This window comes from Balearica regulorum, chromosome 5 (assembly GCF_011004875.1).
Source record: "Balearica regulorum gibbericeps isolate bBalReg1 chromosome 5, bBalReg1.pri, whole genome shotgun sequence".
Lineage (NCBI taxonomy): Eukaryota > Metazoa > Chordata > Aves > Gruiformes > Gruidae > Balearica > Balearica regulorum.
The window spans coordinates 65912055-65935949 of record NC_046188.1 but is presented as its reverse complement, the minus strand read 5'-3'; the positions used below and the strand labels follow the sequence as shown (position 1 = coordinate 65935949).

Genomic DNA, 23895 nt, shown 5'->3' with positions numbered 1-23895 from the left:
TGTCAGTACTTGCAGTTCTCCTTCCACAAAAGCAGGAGAAAAAAAAATTGTCTAATGCCCAAAAATGACATCTGTGAAAAAAATCTGTGCTAAAAAGGATGAAAAGAACATCTAGTACAATTTATTCACAGAAATGCCCTTAATAGACTAAATCTACACCATAAACACCCTTTTCTACCCAGTTTGTATAATAAAGAAAATTATGTTATTGATACCAGCTTTGTGTGGTATAGTAAATCAGACTCATGCCACGCTTAGCAGATGGACACATTTCTGCTACATGCTAGGGGCTGTATCACCTAGCCATCTAAGAAAGTCTTATCAGCACATTCACCCCTGTCATGTAACTTTCATTTAAGGGCATCACTAAAATCAGTAGCTGAGATTTAAAAGGTTGCGAAAGCCACCAGATCACCAGAACACTCTTTTGTTGCACAGCCCATGTCAGGTAGCCCCTGCCACAGATTTGAAACTGGTGCTGCTGGCAGAGAGCAACAGAGTGAATTCAAATAGCAGCCATCTTCCCAGAACAGCATCTGAAATTTCACTTGAGGAGGCACAGAGTAGAGTCAACCAAATTAACATTTTCACCATTATTGACACTACAAGATTTATTACTCCCTGTTCAATTTAAAAAAGATTCCCTGGGGAAATTTTTAAGGGGTGCTTGCTTTATTAGTTGTTATTGAGTTGGACCATTTGACAGCTTGTGGGGAATGTCTGAATAACAAAATCCTTGCTAGAAAGAGATCAAGAGACCCCTGGTGACTGATATGGATGACATTGATTTGATTTTAGCATGATGCATTTAGTTTCCATTGTTAAAAGAATATAACAGCTTAATTTATAGAATGAATAGTAACTATATGAACTGTATACACAAAGGAGTCTGACTAGGGCTGTGATAGAACCTGGAGCCCTACACAGCGCACACAGCTCTCGCTCCCCCAGCAAGCAAAATATTTCAGCTAGATTGCTATAGAGAGCTGGATTACTGTGAGGCTGAACCCTACAACTTCCACACTTGGTATTCACAGAGTCACTCCATTAATGTACTACAGTGGCTGCGAGGTGGGGACAGAAGGAAAGATGGGAGAGGAATATTTCTATCATCTTCAAGCTCATGAATATTTTTCTTCAAGCATAAATATAAAGAAACCATGAAACATTCTTGTATAAGCAGGATGTCGAAACAATAGAAGCACTCTGGCAAATATAAACACAGGGTGAATTAGAGTCACATAGTCATGCAGTTTAAGAGGTATTCTTAGTATTAAAATACAAAACACAAGGCCAGCTAACAAGTAGAAAACCACAAGGTTAAGCACTGATAAGACTGGAACTATTTTTTCTGAGGGATTGTGAGAAAAACAGAGAGAATCTAGGAAAGTGGAGACAGGAATGACCATAAGTTTAATGAATTCACACAGACTATAGAGCATTTGTAGAGCTATGCACAAAACCACCAGCTTCCACTAATACACTGATAAGAACAACTTTTAGAAAAGGAGGAGTGCCTCATGTTTACACGATTACATCACCAGCATCATTTGCTAATTGCAGTAACCCATAAGTCCTCATCTCAGATTTAGTCAGTAGTCGAAAATTGTATTGCTGCTGTCAAAATGGCTTTCGCTTTCCAAAGAAAGGGTTGGTGAATATTCCTGTTACACCAAGAAACAGTAGGTAGTGGAGGGACATGATGTACTCAGAGATGGTTGAAATCAAGTTACCCGAAGCTTAAAGTAAAAGCTGAAGATTTTTTTTAAAGGACTTAAAATAAATCCTTAAAAAATGCTTCAAAAAGTCTGAGGTGTTTCAATTTCAGATGCAGTCTCTGCTGGATGGGCAGCAGCTACGCATATTCTAGACTGAGAACTGCACTAAGATACCTTTCTACTGTGGTTCAAAAATTTCCCTAGCCTCATGTATTTACTTTCCACTCCCTAGTGCCCCAGCAAATGCATAGCTGTGGCGACCTGGTTGATCGTCCCTACAATTCCAACCTGCAACTACTGAGAGCCTGAAAAATTACCATGTGAAGGAAGCAAAGGGGTTTTATTTAGTCTGTGAGCACCTGGGGGCACGTCAAATCTGAATTGTCTAGTCCTAGAGTTCATCCGTAATATGAATCGATCATTAACCCCACATCTGTGCTACATACTGGGCTCTGGCAAAAAAGTATTCCAGGCAAATAGTCAGATGATACAAACCAAAGGAAGCCTGGAATCTGTTTCTCCAAGCACACCAAGGTTACTCAGCAGGAACAGCATTTGTCCCACTGTTTTTCTACCCATCTATACTTTGCTGTGTACAGCTTCTGTAATTATACTTAACCCTCTCTGTGTTACATATGCTAATGTAATTTTCTGTACTGTGTTTGAGTCATTCATAATTCACTCCTGCCTTTCTAACAGAAAGCTTTATGCCTGTGGGCCTGGAACACACAATCGGTTTTCCAATATGCTAGATGAATGCCCAAACCGGTGGATTACAGTCAGTTTCCTTAACCTTGACTCTGTCATCAGCAAGTCTATAGAACAGAGCAATTTTAATAGCAAGAGATTCCATGGGGTAGGAGATACTCATAAGCAATAGCTCTAACTCACCATTTCTGGTGATCTGGCGTTTCTCCATTGCCAGGCTAATAGCCTTGTCATTGACCTACACAATTACCTTGTGCTAATTTTCTCTTGTTTTAGCCAGAACGAGAGAAATCCTTTTTATAGAACAAAAAGAGTCTCAAGAATAGTAAACATCTTACTTAAAGCATCAACTTCAAATGATTAACATTAGCTCTTGAAAATCAACGTTGGCCTCTCAGTTTGAATATGTCTGTTGTTCCAGGTCTGAGACACTTCTTCAAATTAAACCGAATAAAAATACCATGTTCAAGAACCTAGCCACAGATGACTAAACCTAGCAAATTGGATGATCATATTATGGAGAGCTTCAGCCACGGGTATCATACAGCAAGAAGAATCCTGCAACCAAGGAGCAGCACGTAAGATGAGCCTCACTGAAAGAATGATTGATTGCAAGCAAAGAAGAAAGAAATTACATAGGATAGCTTTTTCTGGGGACAGTATTCTTCTTTGCGTTCTTTAAACCCAAGACAAAGCCTCTGGGAATGTAAGATGCTAATTTAAAAGAAATGAAAATTATTTCTAACTTGTCATATCAAACCCTTATATAAAAGCATTTCCATTCATTGTGTAACGCCTATAATGCCTAAAGATCTTCTCAATTATATTTGTTTTCCGGTTGATTCTCCTCATCTAAGAAAGAGATACATTGCTATCTAAAAATTAATGCTTCTGAGAAGCTTTTTCTCTTTTTCAATGACACTATAACAGTAACAAAAAATCTTGAGCCATTAACTTTAGTGCAAATTTTGTCTGAAAATGAACAAACTAAACATTTCAGGATAAGGTCCATAGAATTACACCATCATTAGATTCAAACAGATAAATATTTATTCACCGTGAATGATATCGTAACACCTCCAAAGAGACCACACTGGGAACAAAGGACGACAGTATCAGCAACCGCCCACAGTAGTCTGATGCTGAAATGTTTTATATATTCAAATGCTAAATGTCAAATACTTGCAGACAAAGAGACAGGGATACATTCAAAGGTGACATAAAATACTTGCTGCTCCCCAAGGGTAACTGCGGGACACCAGGAGACTACTGTGACAGCACCTATCCCCTGAAGCAGCAATCTCTGTTTCAGACAGCAAGAAATCTAGCTGTGCTAGGAAGGAAAAGGGAGAGTATGTGGCTGTGCCGGAAAGCAGAAGGCCAGCCATGGAAGCAGCAAGAATCCTGTACTGTTGTCATACTCTCATTTCCCTCTTAAGGGAAAAGCACTGAAACTCCAAGAAGAGGAAGATATATTCTGAGCTGGCTGGGAAGAGAATGGTAAAGGAACCTGAGGGTAGGAGGGAAGGCTGATAAGGGGAGGAATGGGAGAAAGGGGGATATCAGAATGAAGTAGAAAGGGAAGGGATATGGAGGTGGGTAAGAAGAGCTACATAGCATCAGCGGGATGAGAAGAGAGAACAGAGGCGGAGAATGCAAAGTCTCTGGGAAGTTTAGTTATGTGCCAGAGGAATTCTTGGTAAAAAAAAGCTTGGGAATCACTGACATAAAATAGTGTACATGATACAGCAGTAAACCTACATGAATTATTATTATTCAGATTACGCATAATTTTCACTCTGTGTATAAGTGTGAGACCATAACAAGAAAAGAACAAGATAAGAGCTACAAAGTGTGAAAGAAAGTAGAGAGGGAAGAACTTGTTTTTCTCGGGTTATGTATTTTACATACAGAGAGGAAAACATTTTCATTCTGAAATATTAAGAAAAATAATTTTTAAAAAAGTCTCCATTAAAAAAAGAGTAACTTCTGGATTAGTATCTCATTCTGGGGTTTGTCTTACCTGTTACTTTTCCTTCTCCCAACTACACTTTCAACATTTCAATCTATATTTGAGGTGTATATGCCTAATGAGTATACCTGTCACATATAAGAATCACCACCCTGCCAACTCTGGTATCTAAGTTGCAGTCAGGCTTTGTACTGGCAGATATCTATATATGCTTCTTGCCATCAGAAAAGGCCTTACTTCTAGTCATGTCCACAACACAGCAGGCCAGCTGGAAGGTGATCTGGAAGTGAAGCTACTAAAGGACAAGGCTGACTAACCCACATGAAAGCAGTGCCTTTTGAATTCACAAGAGTGAAAAATTAGGAAAGAATTAGCAGGAGAATACGTTGGGCCTTCATACTTGTGAGCTGTTAAATTGTGCGTGAGGTAGTTCAGGTTTTAGGATAATCTAGATAGGTACGAGGTGGGACAGATCAAGGTACAGAGTCACGGAGGAGAGAAAAACTAAGCTATGGTCAGGTTACTCTGGCAGGAGTTAAATACAACGCTACTGTGCACCGTAACACTGAGGCAATCGTGAATCCCCTACCTCCTTGGGACTCCTGCTGGTTACTTTGCATTTTGAAATAGCAAAATGGGGCTCAAGCCAAGCCATTTGTTTAGATTTGGCTCAGATATGTCTATGCCCCGCTGATCCAACTGATTTCACTGGCAAATTGATAATAGCTTGAAACCTATCACTGGAGATTATTTGTTGCTCTAAGCCAAGCTCACTTGGCCAAGTTCGCAACAGGTGTAATAAAACTAAGGAAAGTCTCTGGCACATTTTTCATACAACTCACCCAGGCCCCTATTCCCTGACATATCCCTAAGCAACTTCTGAGATGTATAGTGTAAAAACATGGAGCAATGTTTCTGTTGTTCATAATTTTACTATTGAAACTTGAGTTGATAGATTAACACTGGACTGGTTTGATCAACAATAACGATGAGTAGTGACAAGAGGAACTGTTCTGAAAGAACAGTTGACGACAATGGTTATCCTATCACTGTCTGGGCCTGGTTTTTATCTGAATTAAAATCAGCAGTGAAAGGGTCAGCGTTAGGAATCCACACTGGGAAAGTTTCAAATCTAGCTTCTCATATAATACACAGTTGGTGATTGCACTCAATGCACCACATAATCACAGTGGGGAACATAGCTGTTTTTCAGTTTCTTATGAGAGAAAAGCAACAGAAAGAACTACATCATTCCATGTCTCAGCTCTAAAAACAATGAATGACACCAAGAAGAAAAAATTAGTCAAAACTTATGGGAGACATGTGAAACGGGTTTCTCAAAACGTAAAAGAAGGGGTCATGAAGCAGCGTGGGATGCTGACTATATTTCTGGAAAGGATTGTATAAAAGTTGCCATTCTTTGGAGGAGGAAGCTCTCTTGTATGGATATAGAATACTAATAATCAATTCTCCACTGTCTGATAACACCGCTAAAAAGGTTAGTGTTAAGAAAGGTTGATTAAAGCAATTGCTGCAACTGCTGTTGACCCTGGCAACATATGCAATTGTGCCGAATTAGAGAATATGAGCCCCAATCTAGCAGCAAAGAATGATCTTGAAAATGAATTCAGAGCAAAGATTATGAGAGGTCTGGTTAAAAGGCATTAGAAAAACAATGTCGCACTCTTAGACCATTAGTATTTCTTAAGGGCTGTGTTATGGAGATACTAAACCATAAGCAGACAGTCAGAAATATTATTTAAAGATAGCGTGGATGTTTATAAGTGCAAGGTAAAGAGAAGTGCTCTGCCTGTTTCAGCTTTCATTTGAGCATGACAGGAAATGTGTGGGGAGGATATAAATTTTACAAACAGAAATGGAGGGATGAAGCTTAATAACTTCATTACTTTGTGAAAGTAAAAAGGAAATGAAGAAAAAAAGCTGCTGCAGGCCAAGGCAAAGATAGCGGATACAGATGGTGCCTCATTGGCTAATGATTGATAAGAGCAGCGATTACTGATGGTTTTAAAAAATGTCATTCTATTTTAATTCTCAATATGTCAGACCCAGGAAAATTAAATCCCATCAGAAGCCACAGACCTATTACTAAAAGGCCAATTTTTATGAAACTTTTCCTCAATAATTTCAACGGAGAGATTAACTAAATCTGCTCCATTAACTTAAGTCAGACAAGTTTTAGGAGAACATCAGGCAAAAATGGACTAAGAACTGTTGTATTTATAGATACTGCACAAGGTTTTGCTTCTATTTCCAAAGATCACTTGGAAATCAAAGAGTAAATGACCTTCATATTCGTAGTAGTAATATCATTCAAGACTTCTTTCAAAACTTTGTGCTTTGAACTTAAAAATGAAGTAGCATCACTTGTCTTAATGTAGGGATGGATCAGGAAAAGGCAGCATTACTCCTCCTATGTAAAGTCACATTCACTCCTCTAATGCACCGGTTAGAACTGACGGGGCAGGGCGTGAGGCAATTCAGAGTCAGACCATTACACTTGCATATCCTGACGGTGTGGCTTCTTCAGTAATTCATGGAAGGGCATGAAAAAAATTACTATGATCACTGAGTCCTTGTGCAATTGGCTGGTTTTAAAGGCCAAGCCAAAAAGTGTCATGTGTTTTATACTAGCTCAGTTCTTGATTCATGCACAATTTAAAATTGTGAAGCATGGATTATGCCTCTCAGAAGCTGAGTATGATTGTGCTAGAAAACTGTGAGAAAATTGAGGACCAAGTCTGATCCAAGAAGAGGAAATGTTATTCTGGACTTAAAGGTCTGGCTTGAAAAAAACCAACAACGGGAGTTCTTAAAAAACAGATCTACTAATATATATTTGCTGCACCAGAGTTTATGTACCTGTGCTGGTTTTGGCTGGGATAGAGTTAATTTTCTTCATAGTAGCTAGTATGGGGCTAGGGTTTGGATTTGTGCTGAAAACAGTGTTGGTAACACAGGGATGTTTCTGTTTTTGCTGAGCAGGGCTTGCACAGAGCCAAGTACTTTTCTGCTCCTCAGACCACCCCACCAGCAAGGAGGTTGGGCACGCACAAGAAGCTGGGAGGGGACACAGCCGGGACGGCTGACCCCAACTGACCAAAGGGATCTCCCATACCATATGATGTCATGCCCCATATATAACTGGGGAAGCTAGCCGGGAGGCAGGGTCGCTGCTCAGAAACAGACTAGGCATCAGGGTTTTTTTTCTTCTGCAGGTGCTGAGCAATTGCATTTGTGCATCTCTTGATTTTTTTAACATATATAATTGTTGTTGTTATTATCTTCCTTTGTTATCATATTAAACTGTCTTTATCTCGACCCACGAGTCTGGAGTTTTTTCCCATTCTCCTCCCCATCCCACTGTGAGGGGCAGTGAGCAAGCAGCTGCATGGTGCTTAGTTACCGGCTGGGGTTAAACCACAGCAGGACCAGATCACACAAATATCACTGTCTCTCCTTTACAATACAGAAGGCTATCAATGAATGTTTGCGTGTTCATCTTTTATGTTTGATGATAAGGATAAACCTAGTAATTTCAAGCATTTGACGGGTACACTAATACCATCTTAGCAGACTGACTGACTTGCAGATTTAACTTAAAGGGAATCATCCAAAACTATATATTGTACGCTCATTAACAGGAGAAGTAATGAATTCAACAATCAGGGAAAATCTTAACAATTAATACAGTAAGACTTGAGGATTTCAGAAATGATCTAGTTAGTAAGTACCGGATAAGTAACTACCATCATATCTTCTTGCCTCTTTTCACGTTTGAACTGAAGCGTGAAACAGAAGAACTGTTAAAATGAGGGAAACAAGAAATGACAAATGAGACTCTTCCTCATATATTATGCATTTGAATGGATATCCAAGAGGGCATAGTTTGAAGGCACAACTAGTCTGTCTTCTGATAAACAATACAATTTACAGTTCCTAAGAAGAACTATATTATAGACAATAGCAATGATCTCAAGAAAAGAGATTTGACTTATATTAGAGATGGCATAGCTCCTCTTACAAATTCAGCGGCTTGACAGGAAAGGAGAATTAACATTCTGAGAGGTGGCCACTGAAAAAGTGTTCACATGGCAGATTTGCTCTACAGAAATTACAGAATTATGTGCCCGCCTATTTGTGTTACACTTTGGCTTTCCTACCTGAAGCCAGAGGTAAACAGCAAAAAAAAAAAGAAATTATATTGTTGGTACTGGTAGGCCTCTTAGAAAACAGATGAATCAAAGTAGCACCTTGCATTTTGAAAGCTTTTACCTGTTCCCCTGAAATTTTAATTACACTTCCCAGGCAATGAATGCTTTAATTTGATATTTCACTTTTCTTATTTATTGCTTTTATTCTTTCTCACTGTGTTCCCCGCAGGCTCTGCTTTTTGCCATTTAGAATGTGTACATAAATTATTAGATTATATTGATTTCATCCTACTAGTCATATTCTTATCTTTCTTTTAAAATAGTCATTTTTTAGATATATCTTTCCTGCTTAAAATTGTCACTTTACTTTTTGCCCGATCCTTCTGATTCTGTTTGATGTGGCTGAGGGTACCCGTGCGTTTCACAGCTCCTGCTGCTCCTGGATGCTTATCATGTTCAGAGAGCTCACACAACTAATCTGCATGCCCAGCCTGAGCTGTGGCTGGGATGGACAGGCCAGCTGGGGCAGCCCTGACAACTTTGCACAAGGGTTCCCCTGGGTGGGGAGATAAGCGCTACATTATTCAGACAGGATCTGGGATAGGGATCAACTAGGGCGAGAGACTGGGGAAAGGCTGGAAACCATACGGTCACTGTATCTCACATAGTTATATAGAAAAGCTGTGGAAATGAGAAGGAAACAGAAGGGCTGCAACAACCAAGAGCTACCAGCTCACTTACCGGTTTTATCAGAATTAAAAACAAGACTGTATCAAGCACTACCAGATCTAGGCTAATGTCATCCACTACTTAATTTACCTCTTGTGAGAAAGGCTCCCTCCCAGCATGTATTAGTGTTACTACATCCATCGGAGTACCGGCCAGCACAGACATCCACATCTCCAGACAATAGCACCTTGAAGCACGCAGCTGGGTTGTGAGATGGTATCAGCCAGTGCACAGCCCCAAGAATCTGGGACAACCTGTGTGTGCTTTGGTTGGTTATTGCAGAAACACCTTAGTCACCTTCCTTTCTGCCTATGGCCATCACACAGCCTTCCCTAAAGCAAACAGCCCTACGCACACACCTTCATCTTGCTTGCTCCTATAAATGCTATTTTTTGGCTTTTTCTCCTTCTCTCCAATCTTTTCTCTCTCTGCAGAAAACTGCATATCGTTTTCTTTCCTGGCCCATCTATCTTCATTCATTTCTGCTTAGAAGCACTACCTGCAGCCCTATGCCTAGACCACTCTAAGACTAGAGGACTTTGCAGCTTCTTCTCTCTGCTTTTGCATGGAAGGAGGAGAACGGAACTGCTGGTAAGGAAGGGCAAAATAGGAAGCTGCACGAGCTTGTGAAGGATGGAAACCTTCAGCCAAGGCATTGGTGCTAGCCTGCAGCTGAAAAGAGATGATGGAGCTTGATCATTTGGTATCAGAGAACCCAATACCAAAAGATGCTTCCTCTGTTTATGCTGTTTATAGGGGTGCTGTTTGTGTGTACTCCAGTGAATGGAAGCTTTAAAAACTAAGTGTAGGTCTACCAAATATGCAGAATTTAACAATAATTTATAACAGTGAAAGTGAAACATCTTCTTAAAGCTCACATTATAACTACTGTTATTCTTCATGAAGAATGTTATAAACGGCAGAGAAGAACACAGTCATTCAATACTGCCCATAGGATTAGACGATCGCTTGTACTATTGTTTCTACCATTGTCACCAGCCTGCCGGCTAAATAAGTTGCGCTTGAATATCTTACATAAAATAACTTGTGCTTGAATACCTTGCCTTCTTAATATGCATGTGAAGGGGTTACATTTTTCTGGAATTTTTGACAAAGCTGATAATCTCTTGATATCATTTTTATACACTATGTAATAAAATATGTAATCAAGGACAGTTAAAACTGTGCATATATGATTGATGCACGTGTCATTAAAAGCTGTGTACAAAAATTGTGGTTAACACAAATTTATTTGTGATGACAGAATATTTTTTGTGTGTATCTCATATGTAACTGCAGGTTTTTTTTCTCTTGTACTTTTATGGTACCTTTATTATTCAGTTCTGCTTTACTGTCTAAGCCGATTAATGCACACTGCACTGAAGTGATTTCGTTAATATTTTTGCTAGAGCTACTGAGCTCCCCACATCATTTCAGCGCCCTGGCTTTCACACATTAGCCTCATTTACTCATTCCAAAATCCTCTGTGTTTTAAAAAAATAATATAATCCGACTTTATTTTATCTATCTATCACTCTGGGATAATCAACAGATACAGGTAAAAAACAAATGCAGCATGAGGGGTCAGCATATCTGGTTTCACAGGAAAAAACACTATTACCACCAGAGGGCACTAAACCCTGAGAAACTAAATCGTCTGTACAAGGACAAGAGGGGAAAAAGATCATTTCACCAGAAGCACACGGGAATTTACTAAGATGATGCAACTCCTTATCTTAACATTGTCATTTAAGTGCCAGAACTGATGAAGCGTCCTTATCCCATCCCTACCACATTCAATAAGCTTTTATGCGAGCATACCTATCAGTGCACAACCCATCAGAATTAAATACTGATCCTCACTCGTGCCGTTTAGGAGCAGTTTAGCAAAATCAATGGAACTATATCCGTGGAGACATGATGAGAGTGAAGAATCATGCCTCAGACATTGTTAGAGAATAGATTTTGTACATATTCAAGTATCCTTAAGAATGTCTCTACCAGTAGGAAAGAGAAGAATTTTCTCTGCTCCCCAAAACACACCAAAGTAACCTGTTCATGCCGTCTTTTTTTGTGGTTGCTTTGGACTGTTTTTTTTTTTTTTAAGAAGGCTTTGATGGCAGCTGTAAACCGGACAATCCAGTTATGGGAGTGTAACTGCAAGATTACAGAACTAAGATGTCTGTTTGTGCTTGAAATGGGATACAGGCTTCTGTTAAAATTACCTTGATCCCTAGCAGCTCTCTCAAAACCGCTGCTGCTCACACAGAGCCCGTGTCCCCGTCCCAGGCTTTCCTCCTCCAGCAGCCAGCACCCCTGGGACGTGGCCGGGCTTAGCTGGAACCGCACCCATGCAGTTTCCTTGCCCTGGGGAGAGTGCAAACCGGGCAGTTGACTTTAGTTCTACTGTTGCAAACGTGTAGTAACTCTTGCCAATAAAAAGGCAGATTACAGTCTGTAAAGTCATCTGTTTGTTTAGACATCATAGGTGTTATTCTTACCTGCATTGCTTTCTGCAAACCGCTGACTAACTGAAAAGTGATGGAGTAGAAAAAAAATGCAGAGAGTAATGATAAACTTTTGCGTACTATGTAAAACTTTTTACTTCCTTTGAGAAGCATTTGCATTCTGCTGCTTTGCACCACAACTCTTTACGGCACTTTCTTTTCATTTCCTGACAGCTTTAGGGCTGCGCAAGCAGCACGCACAAAGAACCAAATGATATACAAATGATATACAAATGATATACAAACTCAAATACTCATCCCTGCAGCAAGCACTGCTGCATTTCTTAGTGCCTGACCCTGGACTGGTATTCAAGCAGCTGGGTTCAGCCTTAGGAACTGTGTATGCTGGGCGGGAAAGAGTTGGATGTCAAATAGCCTCTAAGTAAAATGCTGGAGTTTAGGGAGCCCGTATTGAATCTCCAGGCAGACTGCCTCTCTGGTCGGTGACTATTACAGTCCTTTTTTTACAGTGGCAACCGTCACAGGACACCACGCAGTACTTCTCCATCATCCCTGTCTCCTGCCTAGGGGCTCAGTCCCTGCAGGCTGGTGGGGCACCCTTACATCAGAAGAGGCTGAGCCCCCTCCAGACACAGGAACTGGCCTGTGATCTCCCACACTCCAGGCATGTGTTGAAACTTTTAACTGATGTTATTGCCTAGGATACAGAAACTGCGCTTCCTTTCTGGTGCATTTAAACAGAAAAAAGCCTGTGGAAGTTCCAAGGTTACGTGATAACTGAATGGCAGTCTGGGGTATCATAATGCTGGATTTGGGCACCTAACTTACATCTGAGTCCCACTTTACCTTTCTAAGCCTGTTTGGTATCTGGCCCTACTGGTCTCTAAAAGATTCATTTCTTTCCAAATGACACTATTACTTATATTCTAAAGGGCTAATTCATATACAGGGAAAGTAATCGGTTAGCTCTGCAACTAGGAAGCCTCAGTTGGTTGACAAAGGCACACTCACAAAGATGTGGGAGGCAGCAACATTTGTTTCTGGGATGCAGCCCGCGTGCACTGAAATCTCACAGCAAAGCGACCGTCCGTGCAGTTGTTCAGCCATCAGGGGAGGAAAAGCAGGTTGAAGAGGCTGGGAAGGAAATATACCACTTCCCTTTTGTTCCTGTATCAGTTTCAAATTCATGTATTGATATTGTATCTATTTCTAACTTGTGGTCACAGGCTGATTTGAAAACTTACTAAAACTCTGCACACATATATATATGTGTATATATTTAAAAGTTGTTTGTGTATTTTCAAACAAAAGGAGTGTATGCAATACACATATCTTCAAGAGCAGAAAGTTGCTGCACCTTCTGAGATGGTGACATGGCTATCTCATACGCATGGCATAGGGAATCCTGAAAGCATACGTTACCTGAACAACATATAGGTCGGTCTCCAAGTGGTAAATGCAAAAGCTGTATATACTAGATTCCTTCCCAGAGGACAGATAATAGAGAACGAAATTTTTCGAAGCATCTAACTGATAGAAACAAAAGCTCAGTTTTCCACATAATTTAAGACTCAGGGTCACATTTTCAAAGATGCTTTGGTGCCAAATGGTTTAGACAATCCTCCAACAGAACTTTTGAAAGTTGGGATCTCGGGTTCGAAGTTGTGGGTGGTTTTAAACAGGCCCTGGGGTACCTACCTGAGACAATGATGGGCGCAGAGATAGCTTCGAAATCTGGCCCTTCAATCCCACCGATTTTCTGTGTTTAAAGAATAATTATTTTAAAATATGAAATCAATTCCATGCTTTTGAAAAAGACGATCAATGGAAAGCAAGACTTTGTAAGGGCTACAAACTATCTGCTCTGTGTGCACACACAGTTAAGGATTATGCTTTGGTGCTGAACATCCCAAGTGTGATCCCTGCTAGTAATTTCTGGTGATGGTTGTTACCTACACCCACAACCTTCTAGGTATTTTAATTATTTTTTGTTTTATTAGAAACAGTGTTTAAACTCCAGACCACCAAAAGCAGAAATACTATGGCATACCTGCTTACTGTATTGACATTTCAGGAATAAAATGGTTTTGCTATTGTGTGGTTCTATATTTCCTCCTTTGTTTTGGCAGTACCAGTTGTTTGCCATTAACTGCATAGAACTGAAAACCCAGGGGGAAAAAAAAAAAAAAGATCAATCAGTTTAACAGGTTGACCCGACTCATTGTATCACCTTACGATTGATCAGCAGTGAAAATGCAAGGCGGGAGGGAAAAAGGTCTGTGCCTTTTGAGGGAAGCATGGTCCTGGATCACTTAGGCATCCTGTGAAACCACTGGGTCAGACAATGGCTGCTTAAACTCTGAATATGCAAGAAACCTCAAGGCTGGATATTGCACGGACCTCCTGTGTGCCTGCCGCGGGCACAAGGCCTTCCATAGATAGCTCCTTCTGGGACGGCAGACTGCTGTCCCATCCCTAACACAGGCCACTGTGTAATTTACACAGATTCAGTGCCTCAACGAACCAGGAGCCTGTCCAATTACAGAGATTTGCAAAATCATCTTTGGCATCCTAGATGTGGTACTCGCACAGCTTTAGGTATGGTTGGCGTCGCTGCCGCACACGCTGGGTGGAGCTGGGAAGAGCGAGCGTGTAATTAGAAGGCAAAATCCAGCGATGGAGGATGCAATTCTTGCTGTTCCTGGCTCCTGTTGAACATCGGCTCTAACTGCATCTTTTGTGGGCATAAAAGCATTTATCAGAGATATATAATGCTGTGAGGAAATTAAAGGCTTAGAAAATACAGCTGTTATACTGAACCTTGTGACCTGGTGCGCTGTATGTATTTACAAGCTGTTTAAAGGTGTCCTTTGGTGCACTGTGCCCCAATCTTTGTTCCTGCCACTCTGCAACGTGAAATTAAAAACCAAACTAAACATTTCAGAGTTTGGAAAGCAACCAGGCACATTTTTAGGTCTTACTCCTGAATAAAAATATATCTCTCGAAGCAGTAATGCCGCACAGTCCAAATAAAGGCCTAATACTCTATGCAGACCTGAACACAAGCCCAGCACCTCAACTGACTCACTTGATTAACTTTATGATTAAGAAATCCTTTCATGAAATCGCTGTTGCATTACAGTTGCCTAAGTAACAAAACTCCCTATCAGCGTGGTGCATAAAATGATTACTTTGCTTACTTAAGCAGTAAAAGCTGAATATACACAAAGTTAATCTGAAAGAAGGCCTCAAGGTCTGCCTTGAGATGATACCAATGAACAAAACCCATGTGAAATACATGTACTGAACAGTCTGTTGGAAACTACCTCAGGTTACTGAGGGAAGCGATGAGGAGACGGGGCTGTTTGAGACACGGAAATGGCGCCAGCTCCAGAGGAAGTGACAGGGGCTGTGGCTGGAGCCTTCCGTCCTGCCCGGCACCCTCAGGCTCTGGTCCTGGGAGATACCCTCTGTTTCAGAGATCCTGAGGGAGCCTAGACTGGATTCAGACAAGACACCAGCTTAAATTTGCCCTGTAGGCGGGAGAACTGGGTGCTGTTCTTAACATCCCTTCAGGGTCAAAAGTCAGAGCAAATTTATCCTCAGTAAAGAGGAATCAGTGACTGTACTGGTTTTGGCTGGAATAGAGTTAAATTTCTTCAGGGTAGCTTGTATGGACTGTGATTTGGGATTTGTGCTGAAAACAGTGTTGGTAACACAGGGATGTTTTTGTCACTGCTGAGCAGGGCTTGCGCAGAGCCAAGGCCTTTTCTGCTCCTCACACCACCCTGCCAGTGAGGAGGCTGGGGGTGCCAAAGAAGCCGGGAGGGGACACAGCTGGGACAGCTGACCCTGACTGACCGAAGGGATATCCCATACCATATGACATCATGCTCAGAAATAAAACTGCTGGGGGTGGAGGCTGGCAATGGCTGCCATTGCTCAGGGACTGGCTGAGCGCCAGTCAGTTGGTGCTGAGCAACTGTTTTCTTTTGCATCACTTGTTTTTCTTGGGTTTTTTCTTCTTTTTCCTTTTTTTTTTTAATATTAAACTGTGTCTATATTAACACACTAGTTTTCTCAATTTTATTCTTCAGATTCTCCCCCTCCCATCCCACTGCGGGGGGTGAGTGAGCTGGGGGCTGTGTGGCACTTAGTTGCCAGCCAGTGTTAAACCCCCACACCGACCCACGCCGGGAATATTACTTTACCTCACTTTCTTTCCCCTCTTCTCTCACAAAAAGATCAACTATTAGAAAAGATGCAGATTGGCAAAAAAAAAACCAAAACAAAAAACCAAAAAAACCCCCAAAAGACAAACCCTTTGCTATAGCTAAACAAAGAAATCAAACTGTACAAAGGGCTTGCTTTTCCCAAAAACGCCACTAAGTGCAAACGCTCGAAATTTCAGCCATAAATGATCATTTTGGATGTTTTCCCAGCTCGCATTCGGTAAGTTCTCTCTACGCAGCGGAAAAGCAAAGGGTTCAATGGAGATCTTAGAGAGGCAAAGACCTTTTCCCCCCCCCGGGGGAACGAGCCGGGCCTGGTGGGGGCTGTTGGGGCGCGGTTCCCGCCCGGGGGCGGGAACCGCGCCCCGGTTGGTATGGCCCCCGGTTTCCCCTCCTTCCTCTGGTCCCCCCCCTTCGTCTCCGTGCTCCGCCTCTGCGGGCAGTGCGCATGTATGAGACGACAAGCCAGTCCGTGACTCACCCCCTCTTCTCCCGTCCGCTCTCCGTGTGGCATCCTCCCCTCCGTGGGCGAGGAGAAAAGAAAAGGCGGCCACCATGAATCGTTTGGGGAAGAAAGAGAATGAGACTCTTATCGAGATGGCTCTGTCTGCGGATGGTAGGAGAGGACGGGGAGAGGGGGGGATTGCGGCTTTGTTTCGCGTCCCCCCCAACACACACACCCCCCCGCCAGCGGGGAGGGTGCTGCGGGCGCGGTCGGGGCTTCCTGCCCGGTGGTGACTCGGAGCCCGTGGAAGCGGGGTGGGTGGGAGGCAGCGGACTGTTCCGGCAGCGGGCGCGACGGTGGGGGGGTGTTGAGAGGGTCCGGTTCCGCCCCGGGGGTCTGCAGGCAGGCGTCTGGGAGGTGGGGGTGATCCCGGATGACTCCTGACACCTTCTGAGTCTGTCTTCGGTCCTCCGGCTTCCACTGAAAACAGTAAACGACAAACACGTTTGCATGAGCTTGAGCATAGTTTGATTAGGTCTTTATAAACCCCAAACAAACCTTTGAAAAAACCGGCTCCTATATCAGCACACAGCTCAGAACCCATACTAGAGACACCCCTTGATTTTTATTTTTAAACGCACTTCAAATGCAAAGGTTTGCTTTTGCCTAACAGCAAACTTTCTGCCTTTCACAAAGCCCCAGCTGGGCTCGGGCTGAGATGAGCTGCTGTCTACCAGTAGCTGAGACTGGTACAAGAAGGGTCAGAGCAGAGCGGGTCACCTCGCTTGGGAAGGTGGGAGCAGCCCCTCTCATGCCTCACTCCCTCCAGGATGCCCTGGTACCCGGTCAGCTTTGAAGAAGGCACCGGTTGTGGTGCAGGCGGTATGTTTCTGTTGGGGCCTTGCTTTTTTGCGATAGCCAGGTTACAGTTTCCAATTTCTGTCAGAATGTAACGTAATTACTTGTAATAAATGTGGTAATATTATGGTTTTGTAAAATAACATGATGCAGATGCGAAGTGTGTATTTATCAGTACCTCACCTAGCAACAGGAATCAACAGTTGGATGTAAGCTAGTACATTGATATTTTCAGAAAGATTCTAATATTTTTTTTTTAAAAATAAGAATAACACTAACCTAGAAAAATTTCTCTATGGGACTTGTGCTTTGCCATCGTTCCTAGAAGCAGGAAAGAACCACTAAGAACCTCTGGGTTGGCTACTTGGGTTGTATGTTTTCCCTCCCACAGCTTGACTACGCTGTCTCTTTTAGAAAAACATATAATGCCATTTTAAACACCTGGAGCACCAGTGAAAAATCATACCTTTCAAAATATTTGATAGTCTTGTTTCAGAGAGATATGACAGCGGGTAATGACTATGAAAATTATCCTAAAGAAGCTGTTTACAATGACAGCAAGGAGCGGTGTCCGACTGCGGCGAGGCGGGCGTCTGCAGCAAGTGTCAGACAAACGTTTGCCCTCTCCGTGGAAGCCCGGAGGAGCTGGCAGGCTGGCTCAGGAACCGAACCAGATGGGTGGTACAGCCTTTTGGCCAGAATGCATTTCCAAAGTCTTGTGGGGAGCCCTGAGTCATTGCCCGTCCCGCTGCCTGAGAGCAGTAAAAAGTGCTTAGGAAGGAGCTGCTCTGACTGGTGGTTGTTCTTCAGAAGTAGCTGAGACTAACAAATATTTACAAAATATGCAGTAACCATTTCGGGAATGTTGCTAGAAGTCAGGTTTGTAAACTTCGCAGCATTCAGTTTTCCCATGAGCGTCTTGGGGGTTTCTCATAGTTATAAACATCGAATACAAGGAGATGTGAGGGAGTTCAGTGAACAAAGATGATTTAGTAGGATTTACCATACGGTAGCATATAATGGTCAGTACAAAATCTTCAATTCATTTTTCTTTTAATCAACCAATTTTCTAAAACAGAAACAAATTTGAGTATGGGGTAAAGTGAGTAGACTTTTTAAAGTTTATGTTAATTTGTTGTCCAAAAATCTCTCAAAGTTTAAAAAAAAAAAAACAATCTTGCTTAAATTATGGTTTAGAAAAGTTAACAGTAGTATGCATATGTTTCCACAGGGACTTTCGTAGATCTCAACATCTGCTTTGTGCTTTTAAGGAAGAGATAGCCCCTTAAGGAGGCTCCAAGCCTTAGAGATGTCTGACGTGCACAAGCAGGGTCTGCCCGAGTCAGTAGGAACCAGGCAGAATGAAAAACATCTGCTACTTATTTTCCTTAAAGATGTGTTCATATTTAGATAGTACGTGTGTATTTAATTCTGGTTTACTACTGCATTTCATTAAACTTGAATGCTGAGGAACAGGTTGTGGGTGTGAAAAACTACTTACCAGCAGGAGAAAGTTTAGCTTGCAGAGTCTGTGTTTAGAGACTGTGTGCCAAAACTTCTACCTTGAAGGAAGCTTTCTGGCTTCCTGTTGAATTACACCCGTGTGAGGTAATAACTTCCATTTTCTTGTGCGTGATTTTGCTTTCTGTTGGAAGATGTGTGGCGTTTACCTCAAATATTAAAAACTAAGGAAAGTGAACTTGCCAAATCGGAATGTAAATATCGGAGCAAGAAGACCACGGTACATTGTTAGGAATATTTCTTTAAGTCTACGCTGTCTTTCAGCATTATTTTTCCAGCATGGGATGTTAATGTTAAAGTAGCTGTGCTGTGGGATATATCCCCAAGACTCCGGATCTTCTAGAAACTTGTGATTGGCTCCATGCTGTGATTTGAAATATACTGCCTTTATACGCATGGTTCCTTTTTCAAAACTTCCAGGAGTCTGGTTTGAACTCGAAACACTCTAAGACTGATCCAGCTTCAAAAGCTTACTTAGGTTGGTTGTCATCTTGCTCGTGTTCCCCCTGAGAAAGGCAGCAGAAGACAGGGACAAGCCGGTGGTGTGAGTTGCGAACGGCGCTTGTGCCAGTGTGTCGGCCTCTCGTAATGCCTCGGCATTCAGGGCCAAATACTGCTGTTGTTTAATAGAATGAAACTTCACCGATTTAATCAGAACTATTATGATTCATACTAGTAACAAAATACAGACCTCTGATCAAAACTACATCTGTCTCTAATGACTGCAACAATGTATGTAGTAATTTCTGATCTATTTGTGGAAACACTGAATGGGGTATCATGTTTCCACAGGGCTAAAGTGGAGGGTTTCTTCATGTGAAAGCTTTTTTTTAAAGGTTATTCCCAGGCAATGAAATAAAAGCTCCAAGAAATTTAGAGATAGTTCAGAATATAAAAGGCAGGGGAGAAAATACTCCCTTAGACCAACCACTGTGTAGTTTCTGAGTGGAATTTCTTTACTGGCTGTGATGCATCACTGCGGGGGCACAGTGTAAATACACGTTGGTTATCGGAAGGTAAACTTCCTATTGATGGAAAACTCCAGTTTGTAGTAGGAAAACCTGCTTTTGGGAACTGATCCCAACAGCTTGCACAATATCACATTATATATATATATATTTTTTTTTTAATACATGCTGTGGCATTTTTAATGAGAAAAGAAATGTGAAGTTCATTCCATCACAGCTGTTAAATATGGATTTTATGCAGAGATTGTCTCAGTTTAAAAAAAAAAAAAAATTGCCCTTGGACTGGTGACCAAGACTTATATCACTTCTCTTTTAGATGAGGACCCTGTATATGAGATTAAAGTCCCTCCCTCTGCAGCCTGGTGCAAAGCAGAGCAGCTCCCAAGGAGGGTTTAAGTCTCTCGCGTGCCTTCGTAACTCAGTGGTAATTTTGTGGGATGTTTAGGCCACGGAGATCTGGCTAATAGAGCTGAATTCCCTCAGGTGAAGAACCTGACTGTCCCACCCACCCCCGGTGAATGCTCTTGAGCCTCTATTTAGGAAGGGATCCGCAGCTTCACCTTTTTGCTCAGAAAAATGAAAGAAAGTGTTTTGCAGCTTTTTCTTGCTCCTGGTGGTTCCTGGAGGAAGGGCTTGGTTCCAGCTGTGGGCAGAGGTTCCGGGCTGTGAATGCCAAATAAGTGCTAAGGAAGCAACCGAAACCCTACTGCAGCGTAAGGCAGAGGGATACTCTCTCAGCATTTTCCTCTAGGGCAGTTTGCAGCTAAGGTGCTGTCTGGCGTGGCCTTCCATTCAGAGGTGTTTATAGGACTAATGGAAAAGCAGGTTTCCAGTGCATAGGGGTTTGATTTTCTTTTTTTCTTTTTTTTTTTTTTTAATAAAAATGTGGCTATGGATCTGAGTAAAAGTCTAAATTTTGAAAGTGTTTCTATAGCTGGAAAGTTTCCAGTCTTTGCCGCTGGTCAGTGAAATTGTGCCATAAGTATGGTATCCGCACCCTGGAAGGTTTTTTGTAAGTAATTCTTCTCAACTTACAAACAAAATTCAAAGTTACTTTGCCTTTTCAAGCTTTTATTTAACAGGTGCATTAGCAGCACATGTTGAGAACTGAAAGCTGTGTTGAAATGCAAGTTTTTGCACTCTAGAAAAATCTCTACAGAAATGAGATAACTATCATAAAATGGAAGGGCACTTTAACACCTATGTACAAATGATTAACAATTACTATGATGCAAGGTTAAGCTAGGATAAGATATAAGGGCACTACTGAAAATGTGCTTTTAAAATTATGCTGAGAATCATTGGCAGATAGTTTGTTAAAAACAAACACACCCACCCCCCCCAAAACCAGAAAACTAAACATCTTTGTCTTCATACGTAGTATCTATAAACTAATGAGTTGTATGTACGCATGGAGGAGAAGTACAGTCACCTAATATAAGCATGTACTTAAGAAGGTATAGGTAATGTAAAAATGTGGTGAGAATTGCTGTGTCAGGTGTTAAGTGGCAAGGTAATAATGCAGTGAACTTTTCCACTAGTTTTTTATTGCTATCTGGGGGTTGAACTGAAGAGCTGTGTAATTGCCAGGTTGTGCTTCATTATCTAGCAGTAATTTAATTATATTTGATAGTAGCTTTTCACATGCGCATGCGTATAAATGCACCAAGGGGACAGCAGATCCTTCTATGGTACTGCTAGGGATAGTTCTTGCAATTATAATGTAGTTATGGAAGGATTTTGAGGTGTCAGCTATCTGCAGAAAGCTGAAGAATCTGTCAGGAATTATTTATAGATTAAACATTGTGTGGATGAGTTGATTGTAGATTGGGACTTGGTTACTTGGATTATGCTATAGAGATAGATGTATGTGGTTTTTTTTTGATTGGCCTCCTGCAAGAACCTACAGCTGTTAAACCGATGGCGTTCGTTGCTTTAGCCTGACGCATGCCAAGAAAAGGCGTGCTAGCAGGCTGGTTGGCTGCTGCTGATAAAAAGGTGCAGAATAAGGCAGGACACCTGAACCCATGCTGGAAACTTCATGTCTTGTGCAAATGTGCTGACATGCGTTGTAAGCACCAACTACCTCTCTGCATGTAACATAATATAATCTGTAACTCACCTATTTGGGTAGGCTAACGTGAAAATCTATGTGTAACTGTAGTTCTCCAGAACAGCTGGGAGTATACTTTAGTTCCATACCTCCAATACTCACATTGCAGTAATCCAATAAACGCTTCTGAATCTATTTCTGTGTATTCAGAATATATCCACGTGTAAATTTGGATCACTTTTCACACCACGTCAAGGCAGAACTAGCATGTATTCTCACATATCGTAGGCCTGCCTTCGGTCTCTCTCTTTAGCCCTTGTTTTCGTCATTGGTTGCTGCTAATATAGAGTTTCTACTTTAGTCATAACTGGTGCCAAAGAAATAAGGAAAGAAATTGTTTGCACAGTTGTAATCCGGAATTTTCAATAGATCGTATAGATTAAAGTGTTATGTGATTTACTACTTTTTTTTGTTTGCACTCGTAGCATAGTAGTCTGTTACAGATCTGATCGTTAAGAATCAATGAAGAATAGACATACATTTGATGTTACTTTTGTTAAGAGACTTCATTCCAGGCTACTGTTTCAAATCAGACTTTTTTTTTTCAGTGCACATGGATCGCTCCTTTACACATAACAGTAAGATATAAGCACCTTGTTATTTCATCTTGTTGGTTTGGCTGGGTTTTTTGGTACAGAGCCATTCTCTACTGGTTCTCAGTGAGGACCAGTAGTGGTAGTGAAGTTCCAAGTGCTCTTTTTTAGGATGTAAGAATATCTTTGGGTGAAGTGCAGTCTTATAATTGGAAATCCCAAGTGATCCCTTTGTCTTCCTTAGCAGGCCCCCAAGGGTAAATGTGAAATTTGAGGCCTTTGGCAAAATAACAGAACCCCAGCAAGCCACGTGGGAAGGGCTTGTGATGCAGATGGCTGGCCTTTAATTTTCTGCACTAGCCCTAAATTAGAAAGGGCCTTGTGGTTTGTTATTCAAAGAGATTTTCTTAACTATCAGGTAGGAAATCAGAGAGCCTATGTTTCCACAATTTATAGTGTGCTAGAAATATACTGTGCTAACGAGTAATGACTAGCAGATGTGGTTTTGAGGCCATTGGCAAGTTGGATGCCTTTGCATACTTCAGTCCTGTTAATCGACTGGCGCTTACATAAAAAACTCTAAAGTGATGGGAGCCATCGTCTGTTGCCCTGCTCATTTTCTTGATTGTTGGGATCTGCTTCTCTCTGGGGTCAGTATGTTACTTACAGAGTTACAGAATCCTAGTATGGTTTGGGTTGAAAGGGACCATGAAGATCATCCTGCTCCAACCCCCCGGCCGTGGGCAGGGACAGCCTCCACTAGACCAGGTTGCCCAAAGCCCCATCCAACCTGGCCTGGAACACTTCCAGGGATGGGGCATCCACAACTTCTCTGGGCAACCTGTGCCAGTGCCTCACCACCCTCACAGTGAAGAATTTCTTCCTAATATCTAATCTAAACCTACCCTCCTTCAGCTTAAAGCCATTACCTCTTGTCCTGTCACTCCATGCTTGTCCATGTCCTTCTCCAGCTTTCTTGTAGGGCCCTGTAGGTACTGGAAGGTTGCTATAAGGTCTCCTTGGAGCCTTCTCTTCTCCAGGCTGAACAGCCCCAACTCTCCCAGCCTGTCTTCATAGGAGAGATGCTCCAGTTATTCCATTGTCTTTAAAGTAATTTGGACAGAAAACATCAAGTCTTGCAAAGTCATATTTCAGAAAAAAAGATTTTGTAGGATTTGTTAGTAAAAGGTCTTTCTATACTGGTATATTTTTATATTGTTTAATATGAGAAAATGAAGTACTTGGTGAATACACTAGCAAAATTCCCAATGACACATTTGATTGGAACCATAACGAAAGTAGTATTGAACTAGGTAGAGCATGAGGACCAGAAGGAATAAAAAATTGTGGATGAAATTGGCCATCTGTAATTAAATGTCTGGGTAGCATGAAACTGAGGAATACTGCCAGAGGACAGTAGATTCGAGGTGTATTTTATATATATATATATATATATTG

General features: G+C 41.6%; 1 protein-coding gene across 8 annotated transcripts in view; it reads left to right on the top strand.

Moving 5' to 3' along the window:
• Nucleotides 1-16449: 16449 nt before the first annotated feature.
• ANO5 (anoctamin 5) overlaps nucleotides 16450-23895 on the top strand; it is a 61153-nt gene continuing 53707 nt past the window's right edge. For 7 of the 8 annotated variants that reach the window (XM_075755349.1, XM_075755343.1, XM_075755348.1 and 4 more), the window contains exon 1: nucleotides 16450-16615. In XM_075755349.1, coding sequence (XP_075611464.1) covers nucleotides 16555-16615 — 61 coding nt within the window. In that variant the 5' untranslated portion in view covers nucleotides 16450-16554. The remainder of the gene's footprint in view (nucleotides 16616-23895) is intronic. The other variant, XM_075755347.1, reaches the window with a different exon arrangement.